At 48.2% G+C, this 20,245-nt stretch overlaps 3 protein-coding genes across 6 annotated transcripts in view; 2 read left to right on the top strand and 1 right to left on the bottom strand.

Annotated features, from left to right (window-relative positions):
- The window catches only part of mdn1 (midasin AAA ATPase 1), a 215,109-nt gene extending 212,334 nt beyond the window's left edge, over window positions 1-2,775 (bottom strand). For both annotated transcript variants that reach the window (XM_070885519.1, XM_070885520.1), the window contains exon 1: window positions 2,555-2,775. In XM_070885519.1, the coding sequence (XP_070741620.1) occupies window positions 2,555-2,650 (96 nt within the window). In that variant the 5' untranslated portion in view covers window positions 2,651-2,775. The remainder of the gene's footprint in view (window positions 1-2,554) is intronic.
- Window positions 1-20,245, top strand: part of rps12 (ribosomal protein S12) — a 383,736-nt gene that overhangs the window by 76,221 nt on the left and 287,270 nt on the right. The gene's annotated exons all lie outside the window — the stretch shown is intronic.
- Window positions 15,006-20,245, top strand: part of casp8ap2 (caspase 8 associated protein 2) — a 60,984-nt gene continuing 55,744 nt past the window's right edge. The window contains exon 1 of one of the 3 annotated variants that reach the window (XM_070885518.1): window positions 15,006-15,076. The gene's annotated coding sequence lies outside the window, so the exon portion shown is untranslated. Of the gene's footprint in view, window positions 15,204-20,245 lie in introns of all 3 variants that reach the window. The other 2 variants (XM_070885516.1, XM_070885517.1) reach the window with 2 other exon arrangements.

The following is a 20,245-nucleotide window of genomic DNA, read 5'->3' as shown; positions in this document are numbered from 1 at the left end:
AGTTCTGGATAAGAGAGGTTCAACCTGTAATTAGAATGTGGGAATATTTACAACTCTTTTAGTAAAACAATGAGATGCTACTGTAAGAACTGCTTACAACCAGAGTCATCTGAGTATCAATTCATCCTCAAGTAGAAAGTAAGAGATGTGATGGCTGGGAATCGAACCCAGGTCACCTGCTTAGGAGGCAACCAAGCTTACCACTGCACACCAACATTCTTAACAGTTGAGACAGATTGTACACTGTAGACAAGAAGGCACACAAGGATACATAGAAGCTACAATACATAAACAGGCAAGCCGAGTCAACCAGTCCACGTCGAGGTCTAATCACATTTACCCAACCTGTTCCCAGATCCTATCTTCCATCTATTCAATCTAACATGGAACATTGACACAGCCTCAGAACTCAAAAGTTTCTCCTGCCCTCCATTCTAAATCTTACATTTAATCTTGCATCTACGACCCTTCATTCTTCAACTATTGCTTCCAGTTATCCCGTCATAAGTTTTAAAACTTCTATTATATTGCCCCGCAATCTGCATTGTTCTAACAAAAAAGCCTCAATTTTTCAAGTCTTTCTCCCCATTTGACAGATAAAATAATTTATATTTCCTCATACCAGGCAGCAGCCAAGTGAATCTGCTTTGTACCCCAGCTAAAACCTCATTATGCTTCAGACAGTGGAATCTATTTTAAGGTCTTAAGGTTTGATATAGGCTTACCATTGCCATAGCTTTTATATTCGATGCCTCATTAGTTTAAAAAAAAATGAAAATGGCCTCATCAACTCGCGATGCTACCTTTAATGTCCTTTCAAAACCCTTTGCTCTTTCATAACACCGAGCCAACTTACATTAAAAAACCCCTCCCCACCTCCACCTGCCAGGGATCAACAAGAATAGAATTCAATGTTGGCAGAGCTCACTTCAAGTTACACCCATGTTGCCTGTTCTATCCCTTGGATAGGTTAGGTGAGTGGGCAAATGATTGGCAGATTAAGTATAATGTGGATAAACGTGAGGTTATCCACTTTGGTGGTAAAAACATAGAGACAGACTATTATCTGAATGGTGACAAATTAGGAAAAGGGGAGGTGCAACAAGACCTGGATGTCATGGTACATCAGTCATTGAAGGTTGGCATGCAGGTACAGCAAGCAGTTAAGAAAGCAAATAGCATGTTGGCCTTCATAGCGAGGGGATTTGAGGACAGAGAGATGTTACTACAGTTGTTCAGGGCCTTGGTGAGGCCACACCTGGAGTATTGTTTACAGTTTTGGTCTCCTAACTTGAGGAAGGACATTCTTGCTATTGAGGGAGTGCAGCGAAGGTTCACCAGACTGATTCCCAGGATGGCGGAACTGACATATCAAGAAAGACTGGATCAACTGGGCTTGTATTCACTGGTGTTCGGAAGAATGAGAGGGGATCTCATAGAAACGTTTAAAATTCTGATGGGTTTAGACAGGTTAGATGCAGGAAGAATGTTCCCAATGTTGGGGAAGGCCAGAACCAGGGGTCACAGTCTAAGGATAAGGGGTAAGCCATTTAGAACCGAGATGAGGAGAAACTTCTTCACCCAGAGAGTGGTGAACCTGTGGAATTCTCTACCACAGAAAGTTGTTGAGGCCAATTCACTAAATATATTCAAAAAGGAGTTAGATGTAGCCCTTTCTACTAGGGGGATCAAGGGGTATGGCGAGAAAGCAGGAATGGGGTACTGAAGTTGAATGTTCAGCCATGAACTCATTGAATGGCAGTGCGGGCTCGAAGGGCTGAATGGCCTGCTCCTGCACCTATTTTCTATGTTTCTATGTTTCTATCCCCTCCCTCCATACGGAGACACCAAGAATTCATCAGTGGGCCAAACCCCATGTTCTAGCCCCCACTTCTGCCAAATCTCATTCCCTCACCACAATAATGCCAAACCAAAGAACTTCTCCCCATTCTTCCACAGCCGTGCCGTGGGACAAATTCTAGGGCCCTCTACCACAGCAGAGAGCTGCTCTCCTCCACTGCAGACAAACCCCACTCCCCAGTACTGCTAGTTACAGGACATCCACCTTACCGTGCATTCACATCCCTTACTGTTTAAAATCTATCAAATACATAGGTAAACAAATAAAAGTTTCACATTCATATAGGTTTCACAGAATAATGATGCCTCGTGGAATTCAAACGTCAGTAATAATCGGACATTAAAAAAAATAGAATTTAACTTATTCAGTCAGTGGTCCTAATGTTACCCCAACATGACATAACCCACCATAAAACAGCGACTCCTGACTCTGGGAACAACACCTCAGGAGCAATGTTAAAACAAATATTGGATATTTAACAAGGGTAATAACCCAATCTCTGGGTGACAAACCTGTTTTCACGCCAGTTTGCAAATCATTTGTCTAAATTAAATCAGATGCAATCTGCAGTTACAACATTATCTATGTAAACACTAAAAAGTAAACAACCAAATGCAAAAGCTGTGCCAGGTTGGATGAAGCTTTGGGGATGCACAACCCACACCCCCTTGGGCCAAGCTCTCAAGCATTTACCTGCTTGGCCAAGTACTTGTTCAGCTCGCTGCGGCTCTTGTCGTTTAACTTGGCAATAAGTGGAAGAGACGCTAACTGAAAATCGAAGTTCTCCATGCTGTCAGCGACCCTCGCCCGGGGAGGTGAGAGGGAGACAGGACGTTGCAGGACAGTCTGGGCCAGTAAAAAAATGGCAGGAAAGTTAAGCAACCGGCAGCAGCATGCTGCAGCTGACTGCAACACATCCACACGTGGAAGAGACTGAGAGGAGCACTTCCGGGGCACTTGCACATTTAAAGCTGAAACCTCCTCCAAAACAGCTGACCAACACTTCACTGCCTCGGTTGTACGGATTGGCAAAATCAGTCTTGCAAACAAACATGCGATAAAGTAACTGAAATAATATTTTATTCTTTTTAAATAAGCAACACATTCAGATTTACAATTGTGCAGCATTAAAAAGCTACACATGTTATCGCATGCCTTTAATCAGCTTTTTTGCAATGCGTTTCCCAAATACAAATATTCAAGTCATCACCGAGTGCTGAATGCATCCTCACATCGTGTGTGTTACACCATTCATATGGAAATCTCCTTCATCTTTGCATTAAAACAACGTATTTTTATTTGCACAACTTTTTTTAATTTGAAGACATTCCACATGTAATATTAACACCATGGAAAATATAAATCATAATTTGTTTCACTGAATTATAGTCACAGCCAATGGTCAAAGTAGAAGGTGGCTGAGGGGCACTCAGTCTTTTTGAAGAGTAGGCAGACAATGCCTTTTTGGAATATGCATAGAATTACAGATAAATTATAACACAGAAATAGGCTTTGTCTCAATGAGTCTATAATGTTGGTTATCCTATTTGTTATGTCTCAAATAAAGCAATGTGACTGAGTACTGTAGACTTGAGTAAGTGTGACCATAATCTCTTTATTCTGACTCCAGAATGCTGGCACAGCATGGTAGACCTGCTTATATACAGTGCTCTTAAGGGATGCTGGGATCCCTTGGGACTCCAACAGTTGCGCCCTCTGGTGGCGGTAGAATGCTAGTTACAAGATATTGCATACATAACATCACTCCCCCCTCAAAGTCAATAGTACACTTATTTACAGGGTGAGACAATCTGGGGCTTTCTGCTCTCTAGTCGATCGTCTCAGTACAAACACAGGTGCAAGTGAGTTGGTTGGGCCATCGCTGGGCTGCTGGGGAGCTGGCGTTGCTGGGCTGCTGGGGATGATGAGTTCAGCTTTGTGGTCAACCGTGATGTCGGTTGCCACTTGTGTGTGTATCGGAGGGTCGAAGTTGGTGGTATCCTCTTCAGGTTGCTCGTGGCTGTCTGTGAATCGCAGTTTGGTTTGGTCCAAATGCTTTCTGCAAGTTAGTCCATTTGCAAGTTTGACCTCAAACACCCTACTCCCTTCTTTGGCTATGACAGTGCCAGCAAGCTATTTGGGGCCATGTCCATAATTGATTACAAATACAGGGTCATTGACTTCAATATCGCGTGACAAATTTGTGCGATCATGGTACATGCCTTGTTGATGCCGCCTGCCCTCGACATGTTCATGGAGATTAGGGTGGACTAGAGAGAGCCTTGTCTTGAGTGTCCTTTTCATGAGCAGTTCGGCAGGGGGAACCCCGATGAGCGAGTGGGGTCTTGTGCGGTAGCTGAGCAGGACTCAAGACAGGCGGGTCTGCAGGGAGCCTTCCGACATGCATTTCAAGCTCTGCTTGATGGTTTGGACTGCCCGTTCTGCCTGGCCGTTAGATGCGGGCTTGAACGGGGCAGATGTGATGTGCTTGATCCATTGTGGGTCATGAATTCCTTGAATTCAGCGCTGGTGAAGCACGGCCCATTGTCGCTGACAAGGACATCAGGCAGGCCGTGCGTGGCAAACATGGCTTGTAGGCTTTCGATGGTGGCAGTGGACGTGCTTACAGACATTATTACACACTCAATCTATTTTGAATAAGCATCCACAACAACCAAGAACATTTAGCCTAGAAACGGGCTGCGAAGTCAACATGGATCCTAGACCACAGTTTGGAAGGCCATGACCACAAACTTAGCGGTGCCTCCCTGGGTGCATTGCTCAGTTGAGAACAAGTGTTGCATTGGCGCACGCAAGATTCCAAATCTGAGTCGATGCTGGGCCACCACACATGGGATCTGGCTATAGCTTTCATCATTACTATGCCTGGGTGGGTACTGTGTAGGTCGCGTATGAACGTTTCCCTGCCTTTCTTAGGCAAAACCACGCGATTACCCCACAAAAGACAGTCCGCCTGTATGGACATTTCGTCTTTGCACCGCTGGAATGGCTTGATCTCTTCCTGCATTTCCGCTGGGATGCTGGACCAGCTCCCATGGAGGACACAGTTTTTTACAAGGGACAGTCAAGGATCCTGGCTGGTCCAGGTTCTGATCTGGCGGGCCGTAATGGGTGAATTTTCGTTTTCAAATGCATCCATCACCAAGAGCAAGTCTGCAGGCTGTGCCATTTCCACCCCGGTGGTGGGCAATGGTAGCCGACTGAGAGCATCAGCGCAGTTCTCTATGCCTGGCCTGTGGCGAATTACATAGTTATATGCAGACAGTGTGAGCGCCCATCTTTGGATGCGAGCAGAGGCATTGGTATTAATAGCTTTGCTCTTTGAGAATAGCGATATGAGCAGCTTATGGTCAGTTTCTAACTCGAACTTAAGCCCAAACAGATACTGGTGCATTTTTTTCACCCCATAAACGCATGCCAGAGCTTCTTTTTCAATCATGCTGTAGGCCCTTTCGGCCTTGGACAAATTCCTGGACGCATAAGCGACCGGTTGCAATGTTCCCGATTCGTTTGCTTGTTGTAACACACACCCAACCCCATACGAAGATGCATCGCAAGCTAGCACTAAACGTTTACACGGGTCATACAGAGTAAGCAGTTTGTTGGAACATAACAGATTTCTGGCTTTCTCAAAAGCAGTCTCTTGTGATTTCCCCCATACCCAGTCACCTCCCTTGCGTAGCAACACATGTAGAGGTTCTAGCAAGGTGCTTAACCCGGGTAGGAAATGACCAAAATAATTGAGGAGTCCCAGGAACGACCACAGCTCCATCACGTTCTCTGGTCTCAGCGCGTTCTTGATGGCCTCCGTCTTGGCGTTGGTGGGTCTGATGCCGTCTGCTGCGATTCTTCTCCCTAAGAACTCGACCTCTGGCGCCAGGAAAACACACTTTGAGCGTTTCAACCTGAGTTCCACACGATCTAGCCGACTTAGAACACTTCCAGTTTCTGCAAGTGTTCGATGGTGTCCCGACCTGTGATCAATATGTCGTCCTGGAAAAACATGGTGCGCGGAACCAACTTTAGCAGACTCTCCATGTTCTTTTGAAAAATAGCCGTGGCCGATCGAATCCCAAACGGGTACCTATTGTAGATGGACAGACCTTTGTGCGTGTTGATGCAGGTGAGGCCTTTCGAAGAATCCATCAGCTCCTGCGTCATGTAGGCAGAGGTCAGATCCAACTTGGTGAACGTCTTCCCTCCTGCCAGCGTCGCAAATAGGTCCTCTGCCTTGGGTAGCGGGTACTGGTCCTGCAGCGAAAAACGGTTAATCGTTACTTTATAGTCCCCACAAATTCTGACCGTGCCATCGCCCTTGAGAACCGGAACAATTGGACTGGCCCACTCGTTGAACTCAACTGGCGCGATGATGCCCTCTTGTTGCAGCCTGTCCAGCTCGATCTCCACTTTCTCTTGCATCATGTATGGCACCGCATGTGCCTTGTGGTGGATGGGTCGTGTACCAGGAATCAAGTGCACCTTCGCCCCAGAGAAATTTCCGATGCCTGACTCACACAACGACGGGAACTTGCTCAAAACCTGGGCACATGAGGCATCATCGACGGACGAAAGTGCTCGGATGTCATCCCAGTTCCGGCGGATTTTTCCCAGCCAGCTTCTGCCGAACAGTGTGGGGCCATCTCCTGGTACAATCCATAGTGGTAGTTCATGCACCACTCCATCATAGGAGACTTTTACTGCTGCACTGCCAATTACAGGGATCAGCTCTTTAGTGTAAGTTCTCAGCTTGGTATGAATAGGGCTCAGCTTGGGCCTTTGTTTGAATGGTGGTGCAGGCTCGAAGGGCTGAATGGCCTACTCCTGCACCTATTTTCTATGTTTCTATGTTTCTATGTGCCTTGTTGCACCACAGTCTCTCGAAGGCCTTTTTGCTTATGATAGACTGACTCGCACCAATGTCCAATTCCATGGATACTGGAATTCCATTCAGTTCAACTTTTAACATGATCGGTGGACATTTCGTGGTGAAGGTGTGTATCCTGTACACTTCTGCCTCCTCGGTTCGAGTCTCTAGTTCAGCTTGATCCACCATGGATCGATCTTCCTCTGCAATGTGGTAGTTTGCAGGGTTTGCAGCTTGCCTGCACATTCATTGGAGGTGTCCCATTGTTTTGCAGCCGTTGCACACTTAGTATTTGAAGCAGCATTGATGGGCTTGATGATCACCTCCGCAGCGCCAACAAGGTGTTAACTATCTCGCATTCACACTTGATGGCAGACTCTGAGTCACTGAGTCATCTGAGGTCGTGCAGCTGCAGGCGTGTACGTTCTGCCATATGCATTCCTGCCTGAAAACGCCGTTACTTTGTGTACAGTACTTGCCAATGCATCTTTATGCTGCGAAACTTGTTTTGTTTTATCGCTGGTGGACATAAATGCCTGGGCTATTGTTATAGCTTTGCTCAGGTTCGGTGTTTCAACAGTCAATAGTTTGCGAAGAATAACCTCATGGCCAATGCCAAGCACAAAAAAGTCTCCTAGCATTTGCTCCAGGAATCCACCAAATTCACAATGTCCCGCAAACCGCCTTAGTTTGGCAACGTAACTCACCACTTCCGGGCCTTCAGACCATTGACATGTATAAAATCGATACCTTGACATCAGAACGCTCTCCTTCGGATTTAGATGCTCCCAGACCAGCATACACAGTTCTTCATACGATTTGGTTGTTGGTTTCACCGGAGCAAGAAGATTCTTCATGAGGCCATAGGTTGTTGCCCCGCAGACGGTGAGGAGGATCGCCCTTTATTTGGCAGCGTTCTCATTCCCTTCCAGCTTGTTGGCCACGAAGTATTAGTTGAGTCGCTCCACGAAGGCTTCCCAATCGTCACCTTCTGAAAATTTCTCCAGGATACCAACAGTTCTCTGCATTTTCACATGATGGTTTGTTATCTATTACTCATCGCCAGTTGTTATGTCTCAAATAAAGCAATGTGACTGAGTACTGTAGACTTAAGTAATGTGACCTTAGTCTCTTTATTCTGACTCCAGGGTGCTGGCATAGCATGGGAGACCTGCTTATATGTAGTGCTCCCAAGGAATGCTGGGATCCCTTGGGACTCCAACAGATGTGCCCTTTGGTGGCAGTAGAATGCTGGTTACATAGGGTTGCATACATAACACTATACCCCTATGAGCTCGAGAGTGTAGAGAGATCCTGCCCGATCTTACCTCCATTCAAGTGGAATTTCTCATTGGCTAAAACAGCAATTTATAGTTCCAGGATGATCGGGTTGCATGATGGTGAGGTTGGGGGGTGGGAGGAGGGGGTCACTCTGGCTGCCTGTCTCTCTTCTGTGGCATTGTTCCTGGAGAGGGAGCATGCTGTGTTCATCAGTATGCTTGATGCCTTCCGTGATCGGTTGACACCACAGGGTATAGAGGCGATAGTTGATATCCACAATCACATTAAGATGTAATTAAGATGTGTCGTCGAACTACAGTACACGGACGCGCTTGCGTCTGCGCACATTCAGAGACTGAACTCCAAGTCATAATCAACATCTTCACTGAGGCGTACAAAAGCATGGGGCTTACACTAAACATCTGTAAGACGAAGGTCCTCCACCAACCCAACCCCGCCACACAGCACTGCCCCCCCAGTCATCAAGATCCACGTCGCAGTCCTGGACAGTGTGGGCCACTTTCCATACCTCAGGAGCCTATTATCAGCAAGGGCAGGCATCGGCAACGAGGTCCAACACTGCCTCCAGTGTGCCAGTGCAGCCTTCAGTCGCCTGAGGAAGATAGTGTTCGAAGATCAGGCCCTCAAATCTGCCACCAAGCTCATGGTCTACAGGGCTGTAGTTATACTCACCCTCCTGTATGGCTCAGAAACGTGGGCCATGTACAGTAGACACCTAAAATCGCTGGAGATATGTCTCCACAAAATCCTGCAAATCCCCTGGGAAGACAGATGCACCAACGTTGGCGTCCTCGATCAGGCCAACATCCCCAGCATTGATGCACTGACCACACTCGACCAGCTCCGTTGGGTGGGCCACATTGTTCGCATGGTGGTGCAGGCTCGAAGGGCCGAATGGCCTACTCATGCACCTATTTTCTATGTTTCTATGCCTGACACAAGACTCCCAAAGCAACATTCTACTCGGAACTCCTACATGGCAAGCAAGCCCCAGGTGGGCAGAACAAACATTTCAAGGACATCCTCAAAGCCTCCTTAATAAAATGCAACATCTCCACCGACACCTAGGAGTCCCTGGCCAAAGACTGCCCTAAGTGGAGGAAGTGCATCCGGGAGGACGCCGAGCACCTCGAGTCTCGTCGCCGAAAGTATGCAGAAAACAAGCGCAGGCAGCGGAAGGAGCGTGCGGCAAACCAGTCCCACCCACCCTTTCCTTCAACGACTGTCAGTCCCACCTGTGACAGAGACTGTAATTCCCATATTGGACTGTTCAGTCACCTAAGAACTCGCTTTTAGAGTGGAAGCAAGTCTTCCTCGATTTCATGGGACTGCCTATGATGATGATGATGTAACTATTATTTGTGCATGTCGCTTTATTGTACATAGTTATTATTGTTTGTTTCATATTTGTGGTGCCCTAGGGCATTTGCCGTAACAACTTTTGTTCCCATCTGCCGACATTGGGGCAACTCAGTGTCACCCCACAGGTATTTTTTAAGGACTACTCCCCTGTGTCCACCCTATTCCTATATCCCTTTCTTCCCCCTTTCTTCAACCTTACCTATTCTTAAAGGTTGACTTGCTTTATGGGGATGTTGGACTTTATCAAGGAGGCTTTGAGGGTGTCCTTGAAATGTTTCCTCTGCCCACATGGGGATCACTTGCTGTGTAGAAATTTTGAGTTGAGCGCTTGTTTTGGGAGTCTTGTGTCAGGCATGCGAACAATGTGGCCCGCCCAACGGAACTGGTTGAGTGTGGTCAGTGCTTCGATGCTGGGGATGTTGGCCTGATCCGCAAGATCCTATGCTGATAAATGCCTGCTAAATGGTGGCACTAGTCCAGCTACTGCACTTTTAAATAGGGAAGTTGCCGTGTCTCCCAACTCTGCAGTGATCATGCATCAACAAAAGTTTTAGACTCAGAACTTGTTTGCTCTTACTCTGGTAATATATTTTTTGTTCATTTTCACCACTGCCAAAGCTCCGAAGCCTTGATCTTGATCAATGCCTGCCCCCAACCAAGCAGCAGGCCACCTACCATCAAGGAACGCTACTCGGCGCCAAGCTTGCGGCCAACATCTCACTGTAGACAACTAGGCTCATAAAGCAGTGCCTGGTCTCCAATCGTCTTGGACCCCCTTGCCACTGGATCAGGACCTTGCTCAGCTTAGCCCGTGTGATAGACGGTGTGCAACCACCACCCCACGCTAAAAGAACTCACGCACAGGCATCTTCCACTCATCTAATATGAAGTTCGGGATCTGGAACGTCAGGACCCTAATGGACAACTCCAACAGCGACAGGCTGGAACGCCGCACTGCCATAGTTGCCCGGTAACTTAGATACTTTGACATCGTTGCCCTAAGCAAGACCTGGCGGGCAGGGGAAGGCCAGCTCAAGGAACATGGTGGAGGTTATACCTTTTTCTGGAAAGGAAAACCAGAGGAAGAACGCCACCTTCATGGAGTCAGCTTCGCCGTCAAAAATGAACTGGCCGGCCGCCTGAAAGACTCCACCTGCGGGATTAACGAACACCTCATGACCCTTCGTCTTACCCTAGTCCGGAACCAATGTGCCACAATCATCAGTGCGTACGTCCCAGCACTCGATGTAACAGATGAGGCTAAAGAGGGTTTTTATTCAACCTCGAGACATCCCTGTTCCGTGTCCCCACGGGCGACAAGTTGATCCTCCTGGGTGACTTTAATGCTAGGGTCGGGAAAAACACAGCCCTCTGGGGAGGCGTGATTGGCAGAGAGTGGGTAGGGAAATCCAACTCCAATGGCACCCTACTCCTGACAAAATGTCTAGAACACGAACTCCTCATCACCAACACCCTGTTCCGCCAGAGAGACAAATACAAGGCATCGTGGCAACACCCTCGCTCCAAATACTGGTACCTGCTGGACTATGTCATCGTCCGAGCCAGGGATCGCAAGGATGTGCGCATCACCTGCGCCATAACAGGAGCTGACAACTGCTGGACGGACCACCGCCTAATCCGATCTATCATCAATATTAACATAGCTCCAAAGCAGAGAGGACAGCAGAAACAGTGCTGCAAAAAAGTTAATACCGGGGCACTTAAAGACCCAGCGCCTCACAGCTATTCTGACATGCCTTGATGACCCTGAGATGCTCAATGCCCACAATGCCTGGTCTTCCCTCCAGGCCTCATAACCAGTGCCTGTGAAGAGACACTTGGTTACTCAACCAGAAAATACCAGGACTAGTTTGATGAAAATGATCAGGAGATCCAAGATCTAATAGATCGTAAACGCAGAGCATTTCTGAGCCTCAAGCAACAACCCAACTCGGGAGCTACAAAGCAATGTTACAGATGGCTCAAGGCTGAGGTCCAACAAAAAACCCGGGACCTAAAGGATAGGTGGTGGATGGAGAAAGCGCAGGTGATATAACAACTAGCCGACAGCCACCACACGCGAGGATTTTTCATTGCAGTCAAGGCCACCTATGGTCCAAACTCCCAAGCCCCCCCCCACTTCTGGCCAAGAACGGGGAAACACTCATCAAGGACACCGAGGCTGTCAGGGCCCGCTGGAAGGAGCACTTTGAAGATCTCCTCAATCAAGACTCTGCCTTTGACTCAAGTGTTCTCAACTCCATCCTGCAGTATACAACCCACCACCACCTCAGTGAAACCCCAACGTTGCACGAGGTAGGCAAAGCCATAAAACAGCTCAAGACCAACAAGGCTACGGGAGCGGATAGAATCCCTGCTGAGGCGCTAAAATATGGCAGCGAGGTGCTGTTGGCGCGGATACATGACCTCATCTCTCTCATTTGGAGGGAGGAGAGCATGCCGGGAGATCTCAGAGATGCAGTGACCGTGACCATTTTTAAAATGGGGGACAAGTCCGACTGCGGCAACTACAGGGGAATCTCCCTGCTATCAACCACTGGGAAGGTTGTCGCTAGAGTTCTCCTCAACCGTCTTCTCCTTGTGGCTGAGGAGCTCCTCCCAGAGTCACAATGCGAATTTCATCTCCTACAGGGAACAACGGACATGATCTTTGCAGCACGACAACTGCACAAAAAATGCAGGGAGCACGGCAGCCCTTATACATGGTCTTTTTTGATTTTACAAAGGCCTTTGACACTGTCGACCGTGAGGGTTTATGGAGTGTCCTCCTCCGTTTTGGATGCCCCTGAAAGTTTGTCAACATCCTTCGCCTGTTCCACGACGACATGCAGGCCGTGATCCTTACCAGCAGATCCACTACAGACCCATTCCATGTCCAGACCGGGGTCAAACAGGGCTGCGTCATCACTCCAACCCTCTTCTCAATTGTCCTCGCTGCCATGCTCCACCTCACTGTCAACAAGCTCCCCGCTGGAGTGGAGCTAAACTACAGAACCAGTGGGAAGCTATTTAACCTACGCCGCCTCCAGGCCAGGTCCAAGATCACCCAAACTTGTGCGTTGCAGTAAGCGGACGACGCCTGTGTCTGCGCACATTCGGAGGCTGAACTCCAGGATATAGTCGATGTATTTACCGAGGCATATGAAAGCATGGGCCTTACGGTTAACATCCGTAAGACAAAGGTCCTCCACCAGCCTGTCCTCGCTGCACAGCACTGCCACCCAGTCATCAAGATTCACTGCGCGGCCCTCGACAACGTGGACCACTTCCCATACCTTGGGAGCCTCGTCAACAAAGCGGAGATTCAACATCACCTCCAGTGTGCCAGTGAAGCCGTCGGCCACCTGGGGAAAAGAGTGTTCCAAGACCAGGCCCACAAACCTACCACCAAGCACATGGTCTACAGGGCTGTAGTAATACCCGCCCTCCTCTATGGATCAGAGGCATGGACGATGTACAGAAGACACATCAAGTCGCTGGAGATATATCACCAATGATGTCTCCGCAAGATCCTGCAAATCCCCTGGGAGGACAGATGCACCAACATCAGTGTCCTTGCCCAGACTAATATCCCCAGTATTGAAGCACTAACCACTCTCGATCAGTTTCTTTCGGCAGGCCACATAGTTCGCATGCCAGACACGAGACTCCCTAAGCAATTGCTCTACGCGGAGCTCCTTCATGGCAAACGAGCCAAAGGTGGGCAGCGGAAACATTACAAGGACACCTTCAAAGCCTCCCTGGTGAAGTGCGACATCATCGCTGACACCTGGGAGACCCTGGCCGAAGACCGCCCCAGGTGGAGAAAGTACATCCGGGAGGGTGTTGAGCTCTTCGAATCTCAACGCTGCGAGCGTGAAGAGGTCAAGCGCAGGCAGCGGATGGATCGTGTGGCAAATCAGTCCCCCCCCCCCCCCCCCACCCCTACTCCTGACGATTATCTGTCCCACCTGTGGCAGGGTCTGTGGCTCGCGTGTTGGACTGTTCAGCCACCAAAGAACTCACATTAGGAGTGGAAGCAAGTCTTCCTCGATTTCGAGGAACTGCCTATGATAATAATGATGTATTTCCAAATAGGGAGGTTGCTGCGTCTCCCAACTCTGCAGTGATCATGCATCAATAAAAGTTTTAGACTCAGAATTTATTTGCTCTTATTTTCGCAATATATTTTTTGTTCATTTTCACCACTGCCAAAACTCCGAAGCCTTGATCTATAGCAGCGAAACAGCCTATTTGGCCTAACTGGCCTGTTTGTGTTCCACACGAGCCTCCTCCCAACCTTCTTCATCTCATCCTATTAACAATCCTTCTGTAAATTTTTTCCTCGTGTACTTATCCAGCTTCCCCTTAAATTAATATATTTCTATTCGCATAAATGTTCGGAATAAACATTTTGATTGGTAAGAGTGACATAGCGTGCAACAAACTCATGTAAATACATGGAGCTGTTTATTTTTGAGCATAAGAGACATCAAGATGAGACAATCTTTAAATTAAACTGTGACTCTTGCACCTCATGTGTGACATTTGATAATACGTGAAACTAAAACTGTTCTGTTGATAAATGATAAATGTGAGGTTATCCACTTTGGTGGCAAAAACAGGAAGGCAGATTATTACCTGAATGGTGACAGATTAGTAAAAAGGGAGGTGCAACGAGACCTGGGTGTCACGGTACATCAGTCACTGAAGGTTGGCATGCAGGGACAGCAGGCAGTAAAGAAAGCAAATGGCATGTTGGCCTTCATTGTGAGAGGATTTGAGTATAGGAGCAGGGAGGTCTTACTGCAGTTGTACAGGGCCTTGGTGAGGCCCTTGATCACACCTTGATTATTATGTACAGTTTTGGTCTCCTAATCTGAGGAAGGATGTGCTTGCTATTGAGGGAGTGCAGCGAAGGTTCCCGCGGTGGCTGGACTGACATATGAAGAAAGACTGGATCGGCTGGGCCTGTATTCACTGGAATTTAGAAGAATGAGAGGGGATCTCATAGAAACATATCAAATTCTGACGGGATTGAACAGGTTAGATGCAGGAAGGATGTTCCCGATGTTGAGGAAGTCAGGGGACATAGTCTAAGGATAAGAGGTAAGCCATTTGGGACTGAGATGAAGAGAAACTTTTTCACCCAGAGTGGTGAACCTGTGGAATTCCCTACCGCAGAAAATTGTTGAGGCCAGTTCGTTGGATATAGTCAAGAGGGAGTTAGATATGGCCCTTACGGCTAAAGGGATCAAGGGGTATGGAGAGAAAGCAGGAAAGGGGTACTGAGGTGAATGATCAGCCATGATCCTATTGAATGATGGTGCAGGCTCGAAGGGCGGAATGGCCTACTCCTGCAACAATTTTCTATGTTTCTATGTTGATGCTCCCTCCCATCCCCCCTCTTTACTCCGAGTTTCTCTTTCACAGGATAATGCAGCTGCTGTTTCCACCGGATGCATTATGCACGCAGCTTTTGACTGTACGCCACCGCCGCCTGTAGATGTCGCTGCGGCCGGAGTGCTCGTGGGGGGGGCTGGCGGTCAGGGCGGAACGCTCTTGGTCGGGGGCGACGCCTTCTTGTCGATGGAGCGAAAGCTGAGGGTGGCAGGCGCGCGGGAAGCATCGCTCTCATTTCCCGGGACAGAGGGGCGCGAGACTGAGTGAGTGACAGCGGCGTGGAACGCAGGCCCGGGACCGCGAGTGTGAGTGACAGCGGCGTGGAACGCAGGCCTGGGCGGCCGGCAGGCAGGCAAGGCAGGCAGTGTGTGCAGAGTGAGCAGCAGGCAGGTAGCACAGTCTCTGTGCCCGGCGATCGCAACTTCCACAGTTCGTGTTTTTTTTTAAACAAAGCATCTGCGCTCTCCTTTCTCTGTTTAGTTTGCATTGGAACACGCGTGTGTGTTTTGATTTGGCCCGAGTATATTAGAAAAATAACCAACCTCCCCACAGCCACTTGCACCAACCCTCTCTTTCTGTGTGTGTTGTGCTGTAATTGTTGCTGTTCACTCAAATCACTGCATTTTATATGCTGAGCATGACGGAACTCCCGAGTCATTGTATAAATAAGTTGAGAGTTTATTGCATTTTGATGCCTGACTGAGGGATCCCCCCCCCCCCGGGCTGTAGTTGTCATTCAGATTCTCTTTAAAGCCGGGGCTGTTTTTTTATGGCGGCCTCCATTGAGAGGTGATGTAGGGCCCCTGCTTTGTACGGCTGCGCTTCAGTATACATTTCATTGTTCGCCCCTCACCCCTATTCTCCTGAATGCTCGAATACAGTTTTGTCAGTATTTGCAGCCCTTCGGTATCTTAGCTAAGCTCCAGAATCCTGACTGTATGGCAGAGTATGTACATTTCGTGGGGAGGGCTCAAAGAACATCTTGAGCTACTGAAGATTTTAAGTAGTATATAGATAGAATTAAATAATTTGTATGATATCCCTCTAATAGGGGGTCTGGCCTCAAGCTGAAGAGGGAAGGTGAATCATAGAATAGAATCATAGAAATTTACAGCACGGAAGGAGGCCATTTCGGCCCATCGTGTCCGCGCCGGCCGACCAAGAACTCTCCAGTCTAATCCCACTTTCCACCTCTTGGTCCGTAACTCAGTAGGTTATAGCACTTTGAGTGCACATCCAAGTATCTTTTATATGTGGTGAGGGTTTCTGTCTCTACCACCCTTTCAGGCAGTGAGTTCCAGACCTCCACCACCCTCTGAATAAAGAAATTTTCCCTCATATCTCCACTAAATTTCTCCACAATGACTTTAAATCTATGCCTCCTGGTTGTTGACCCCTCTGCCAAGGAAAACAGGTCCTTCCTATTCACTCTATCCAGGCCTCTCATAATTTTATACACCTCAATCAAGTCTCCCCACAGCCTCCTCTGTTCCAAAGAAAACAAACCCAGCATCTCCAATCTTTCCTCATAGCCAGAATTCTCCAGTCCAGGCAACATTCTTGTAAATCTCCTGCACCCTTTTCAGTGCAATCACATCTTTCCTGTAATGTGGTGACCAGAACTACACACACTACTCCAGCTGTGGCCTAACCAGTATTATCAACGACAAGGTCCGCCAGTGCAGCCTTCGGTTGCCTGAGGAAGAGTATGTTTGAAGATCAGATCCTCGAATCTGGCACCAAGCTTATGGTCTACAGGGCTGTAGTGATACCCTCCTGTATGGCTCAGAGACGTGGATCATCGACAAAAGACACCTCAAATCGCTGGAGAAATACCACCAACAATGTTTCCGCAAGATCCTGAAAATCCCCTGGGAGGATAGACGCACCAACGACAGTGTTCTCAGTCAGGCCAATATCACCAGCATCGAAGCACTGACCAGCTCCGTTGAGCGGGCCACATTGTCCACATTCCCGACACAAGACTCCCAAAGCAAGTGCTCTACTCTGAACTCCTACACGGCAGGCGATCCCCAGGTGGGCAGAGGAAACATTTCAAGGACTCCCTCAAAGCCTCCTTGATAAGGTGCAACATCCCCTTCGACACCTGGGACTCCTTGGCCAAAGACCGCCCAAAGTGGAGGAAGAGCATCCGGGAGGGCGCTGAGCACCTCGAGTCTAGTCGTCGAGAGTATACAGGCAGCAGAAGGAGCGTGCGGCAAACCAGACTCCTCACCCACCCTTTCCTTCAACGACTGTCCCACTTGTGACGGAGACTGTAATTCCCATATTGGACTGTTCTTCATCATCATAGGCGGTCCCTCGAAACGAGGATGACTTGCTTCCACGCCAAAAAAAGGACGAGCTCACAGGCATTTCAATCAAGGACCCGAACTACATCCTCAAGGGTGGAAGTGCGTGGATTTTTTTGTCGAAGCCACCACATGGGCTTGACAGATTTAGATCTTGGTCCAGTGGCAAGGATTGCCCAAGACGACTGGAGACCATTTCTGCTGCACGGACCTAGTGCGCACACATATCACAGTATGGGCTGGCCCGTGCTGACCCTGGCCCCGAACTCATGCCTTCCCTGGGCCGCGATCATATCCCTCCACAGTCTCTTGCCCTGACCTCGCCGTGGCGAGGCCCACATTACAGGGAAATGTAATTGCACTAGAGAGGGTACAGAGGAGACCCATGAGGATGATGCCTGGACTGGAGAATTTCCACCATGAGGAAAGACTAGAAAGGCTGGGTTTGCACTCCTTGGAACTGTGATATATGCAACAAAAGGTTCAGACTGAGTACTGTTTAACTAAGCAAGGTACAACCTTGCTTCTGCTTTATTTAGGCCCAAAGTGCCTGACTCTCAAAATGGCTGGCCTTTTATACCAGAGCAGCACTATGTGCGTGCAGCTCAGTGGCCTCCAACAATGACACCATCTGGTGGCTACAAACAGCATGTACATACATGACAATACCCTCCTCTGAGATCTTATCACAGTCTTTCACAGTTTGAGACGGTCCGGTGCTTTACGCTCCCGGGTTGACCGTCTCAGTTCGATTCCGCCTTGGGTGAATGTGCGGAGTCTGTTGTGGCTGGATGGCTGACTTGTTGGGGGTGGCAGAAGCCATGTCAGGAATTGTTCAATAAAAATGGACTTATAAGTCCGTGATGGAAATTCCAGGTTCACTGATGACCCTTGAGTCCACTGAAGACTGCTGGTAGGTTGGTTGGTTGTCGACGGTTTTTTCGTTGACTGCTCTGGCTGATCTGTGTGCCTCAACTTTGTTTGATCCATATGTTTCCTGCAAGTTTGCCCATTCTTGAGCTTAATAACAAATACTCTTGCCCTCCTTGGCCATGACAGTACCAGCGATCCATTTGGGACCCTGACCATAATTCAACACATATACAGGGTCATTAACAGAAATCTCGTGTGACACAGTTGCGCGATCATGGTACCCTTGTTGATTCTTCTATATTCAACATGATTACTTAAATCTGGGTGTACAAGAGATAACTTGGTCTTAAGCCCTTTTTTCATCATGAGTTCAGCAGGCGAGACCCCTGTGAGTGTGTGGGATCTTGTCCTGTAACTCAGCAGTATGCAAGACAAGCGGGTCTGCAGTGACCCTTGAGTTACTCTTCTCATGCTTTGCTTGATAATTTGTACTACACGTTCTGCTTGCCCGTTGGACGCAGGCTTGAACGGTGCTGACCTTACATGTTTTATGCTGTTAAGTTTTACAAACTTCTGAAACTCCTGACTGGTGAAGCACGACCCATTGTCGCTCACCACTATGTCAGGCAGACCATGTGTCGCGAACATGACATTGAGATTCCCTATAGTTGCTGAGGATGTACTGGATGACATGATTATGCATTCTATCCACTTCGAATGAGCATCCACCACCACTTAAAAACATCTTGCCCAGGAAGGGACCTGCAAAATCTACATGGATCCTGGACCAAGGTTTGGATGGCCATGACCACAGACTCAGTGGCGATTCCCTCCTTAACTTTTACATCTCAGTTTTATAGTATAGTCATGACCTGAACAGCCACTGGCAGTGCAGTTTCCAGAGTTTGCCTGCAGGTCAGCATTACTCTTTCATTGGTTGGAATTTTTACATTGTAGAGAGTGCGGGTTCACGAGTGGATCATCAGTTAAAAGCATTAAAGTCCAGCCCAATGTATTTGAAGTTAATGAGTCAATAGCGGACAGAGGACTGTCATACAAATGAGTTAAGCTATGTACACTAACATTAGAATCATATCAGAGGATAATGGAAATTTGCAGCGTGGAAGTGCACATCCAGGTACTTTTTAAGTCTGGTGGAGGTTCTGCATCTGACACCCTTTCAGGTGGTGGGTTCTGGACTCCCACCATCCTCTGGGTGAGGAAATTTCCCCTCTGATCTCCTCTAGGCCTGCTGCCAATTACTTTAGATCTGTGCCCCTGGTTGTTGACCCCTCTGCTAAGGGAGGTGGGTCCTTCCTGTCCACTCTGTCTAGGCCCCTAATAATTTTATGCACCTCGGGAAGGTCTCTCCTCAGCCTCCTCTGTTCCTGTCATGTATGTACATGCTGTTTGTAGCCACCAGATGGTGTCATTGTTGGAGGCCACTGAGCAGCAAGCTGATGGTGCTGCTCCAGTATGAAAGGCCAGCCATTTTGTGAGTCAGGCACTTTGGGTATAAATAAAGCAGAGCCAAGGTTGTACCTTGCTTAGTTAAACAGTACTCAGTTTGAATCTTTTTGCATACATAACATTTGGCGACGAGAATACAAGAACCTTTGTTTGCAAAATGAGCACAATTGGATTTTTAGAGTGATTCGTGGAGGGAGAAGATTGGGCAGACTTTGTGAGCCGTTTGAACCAGTACTTCGTGGCCAACAAAATGAAGGGGGTTAACGATGCAGATCGGCGCCGGGCTGTGTTCCTCACTGTGTGCGGTTCAAAGATCTACGGTCTGATAAAGAATCTACTCATGCCTAGTGATCCAACAGGGAAAACATACGAGGAGTTGTGTACATTGGTACGGGAGCACCTCAAGCCAGACAACGGCATCATCATCGCGAGATACAGGTTTTACACCAGTTCGATCGGAGGGCCAGAGCGCGGCGGAATTCGTTGCCGACCTGAGACGTCGAAGGGGGCAGTGCAAGTTCGGGACGGTGTTGGTAGACATGCTGCAGGACTTCTTTGTTAGCAGTATCAGCCATGAGGCGATCCTGCGTAAACTACTGGCGGTGGAGGTGTTGGATTTAAAAAGGGCCATCCAGATCGCTCAATCATGTATGATCAGGGACAGGAGTTTTAAGCCAATATCGGTGAAGAACCGAACCTCAGCAAGTACTGCAAATGCGATTGGTTCGGTAGAGCAGCACATGGCAGGGCTTATCCGGCTGCGTCCATGAAACCTGT

This window comes from Pristiophorus japonicus, chromosome 7, assembly GCF_044704955.1.
Source record: "Pristiophorus japonicus isolate sPriJap1 chromosome 7, sPriJap1.hap1, whole genome shotgun sequence".
NCBI lineage: Eukaryota > Metazoa > Chordata > Chondrichthyes > Pristiophoridae > Pristiophorus > Pristiophorus japonicus.
This window is presented reverse-complemented; position numbering and strand designations above follow the sequence as displayed.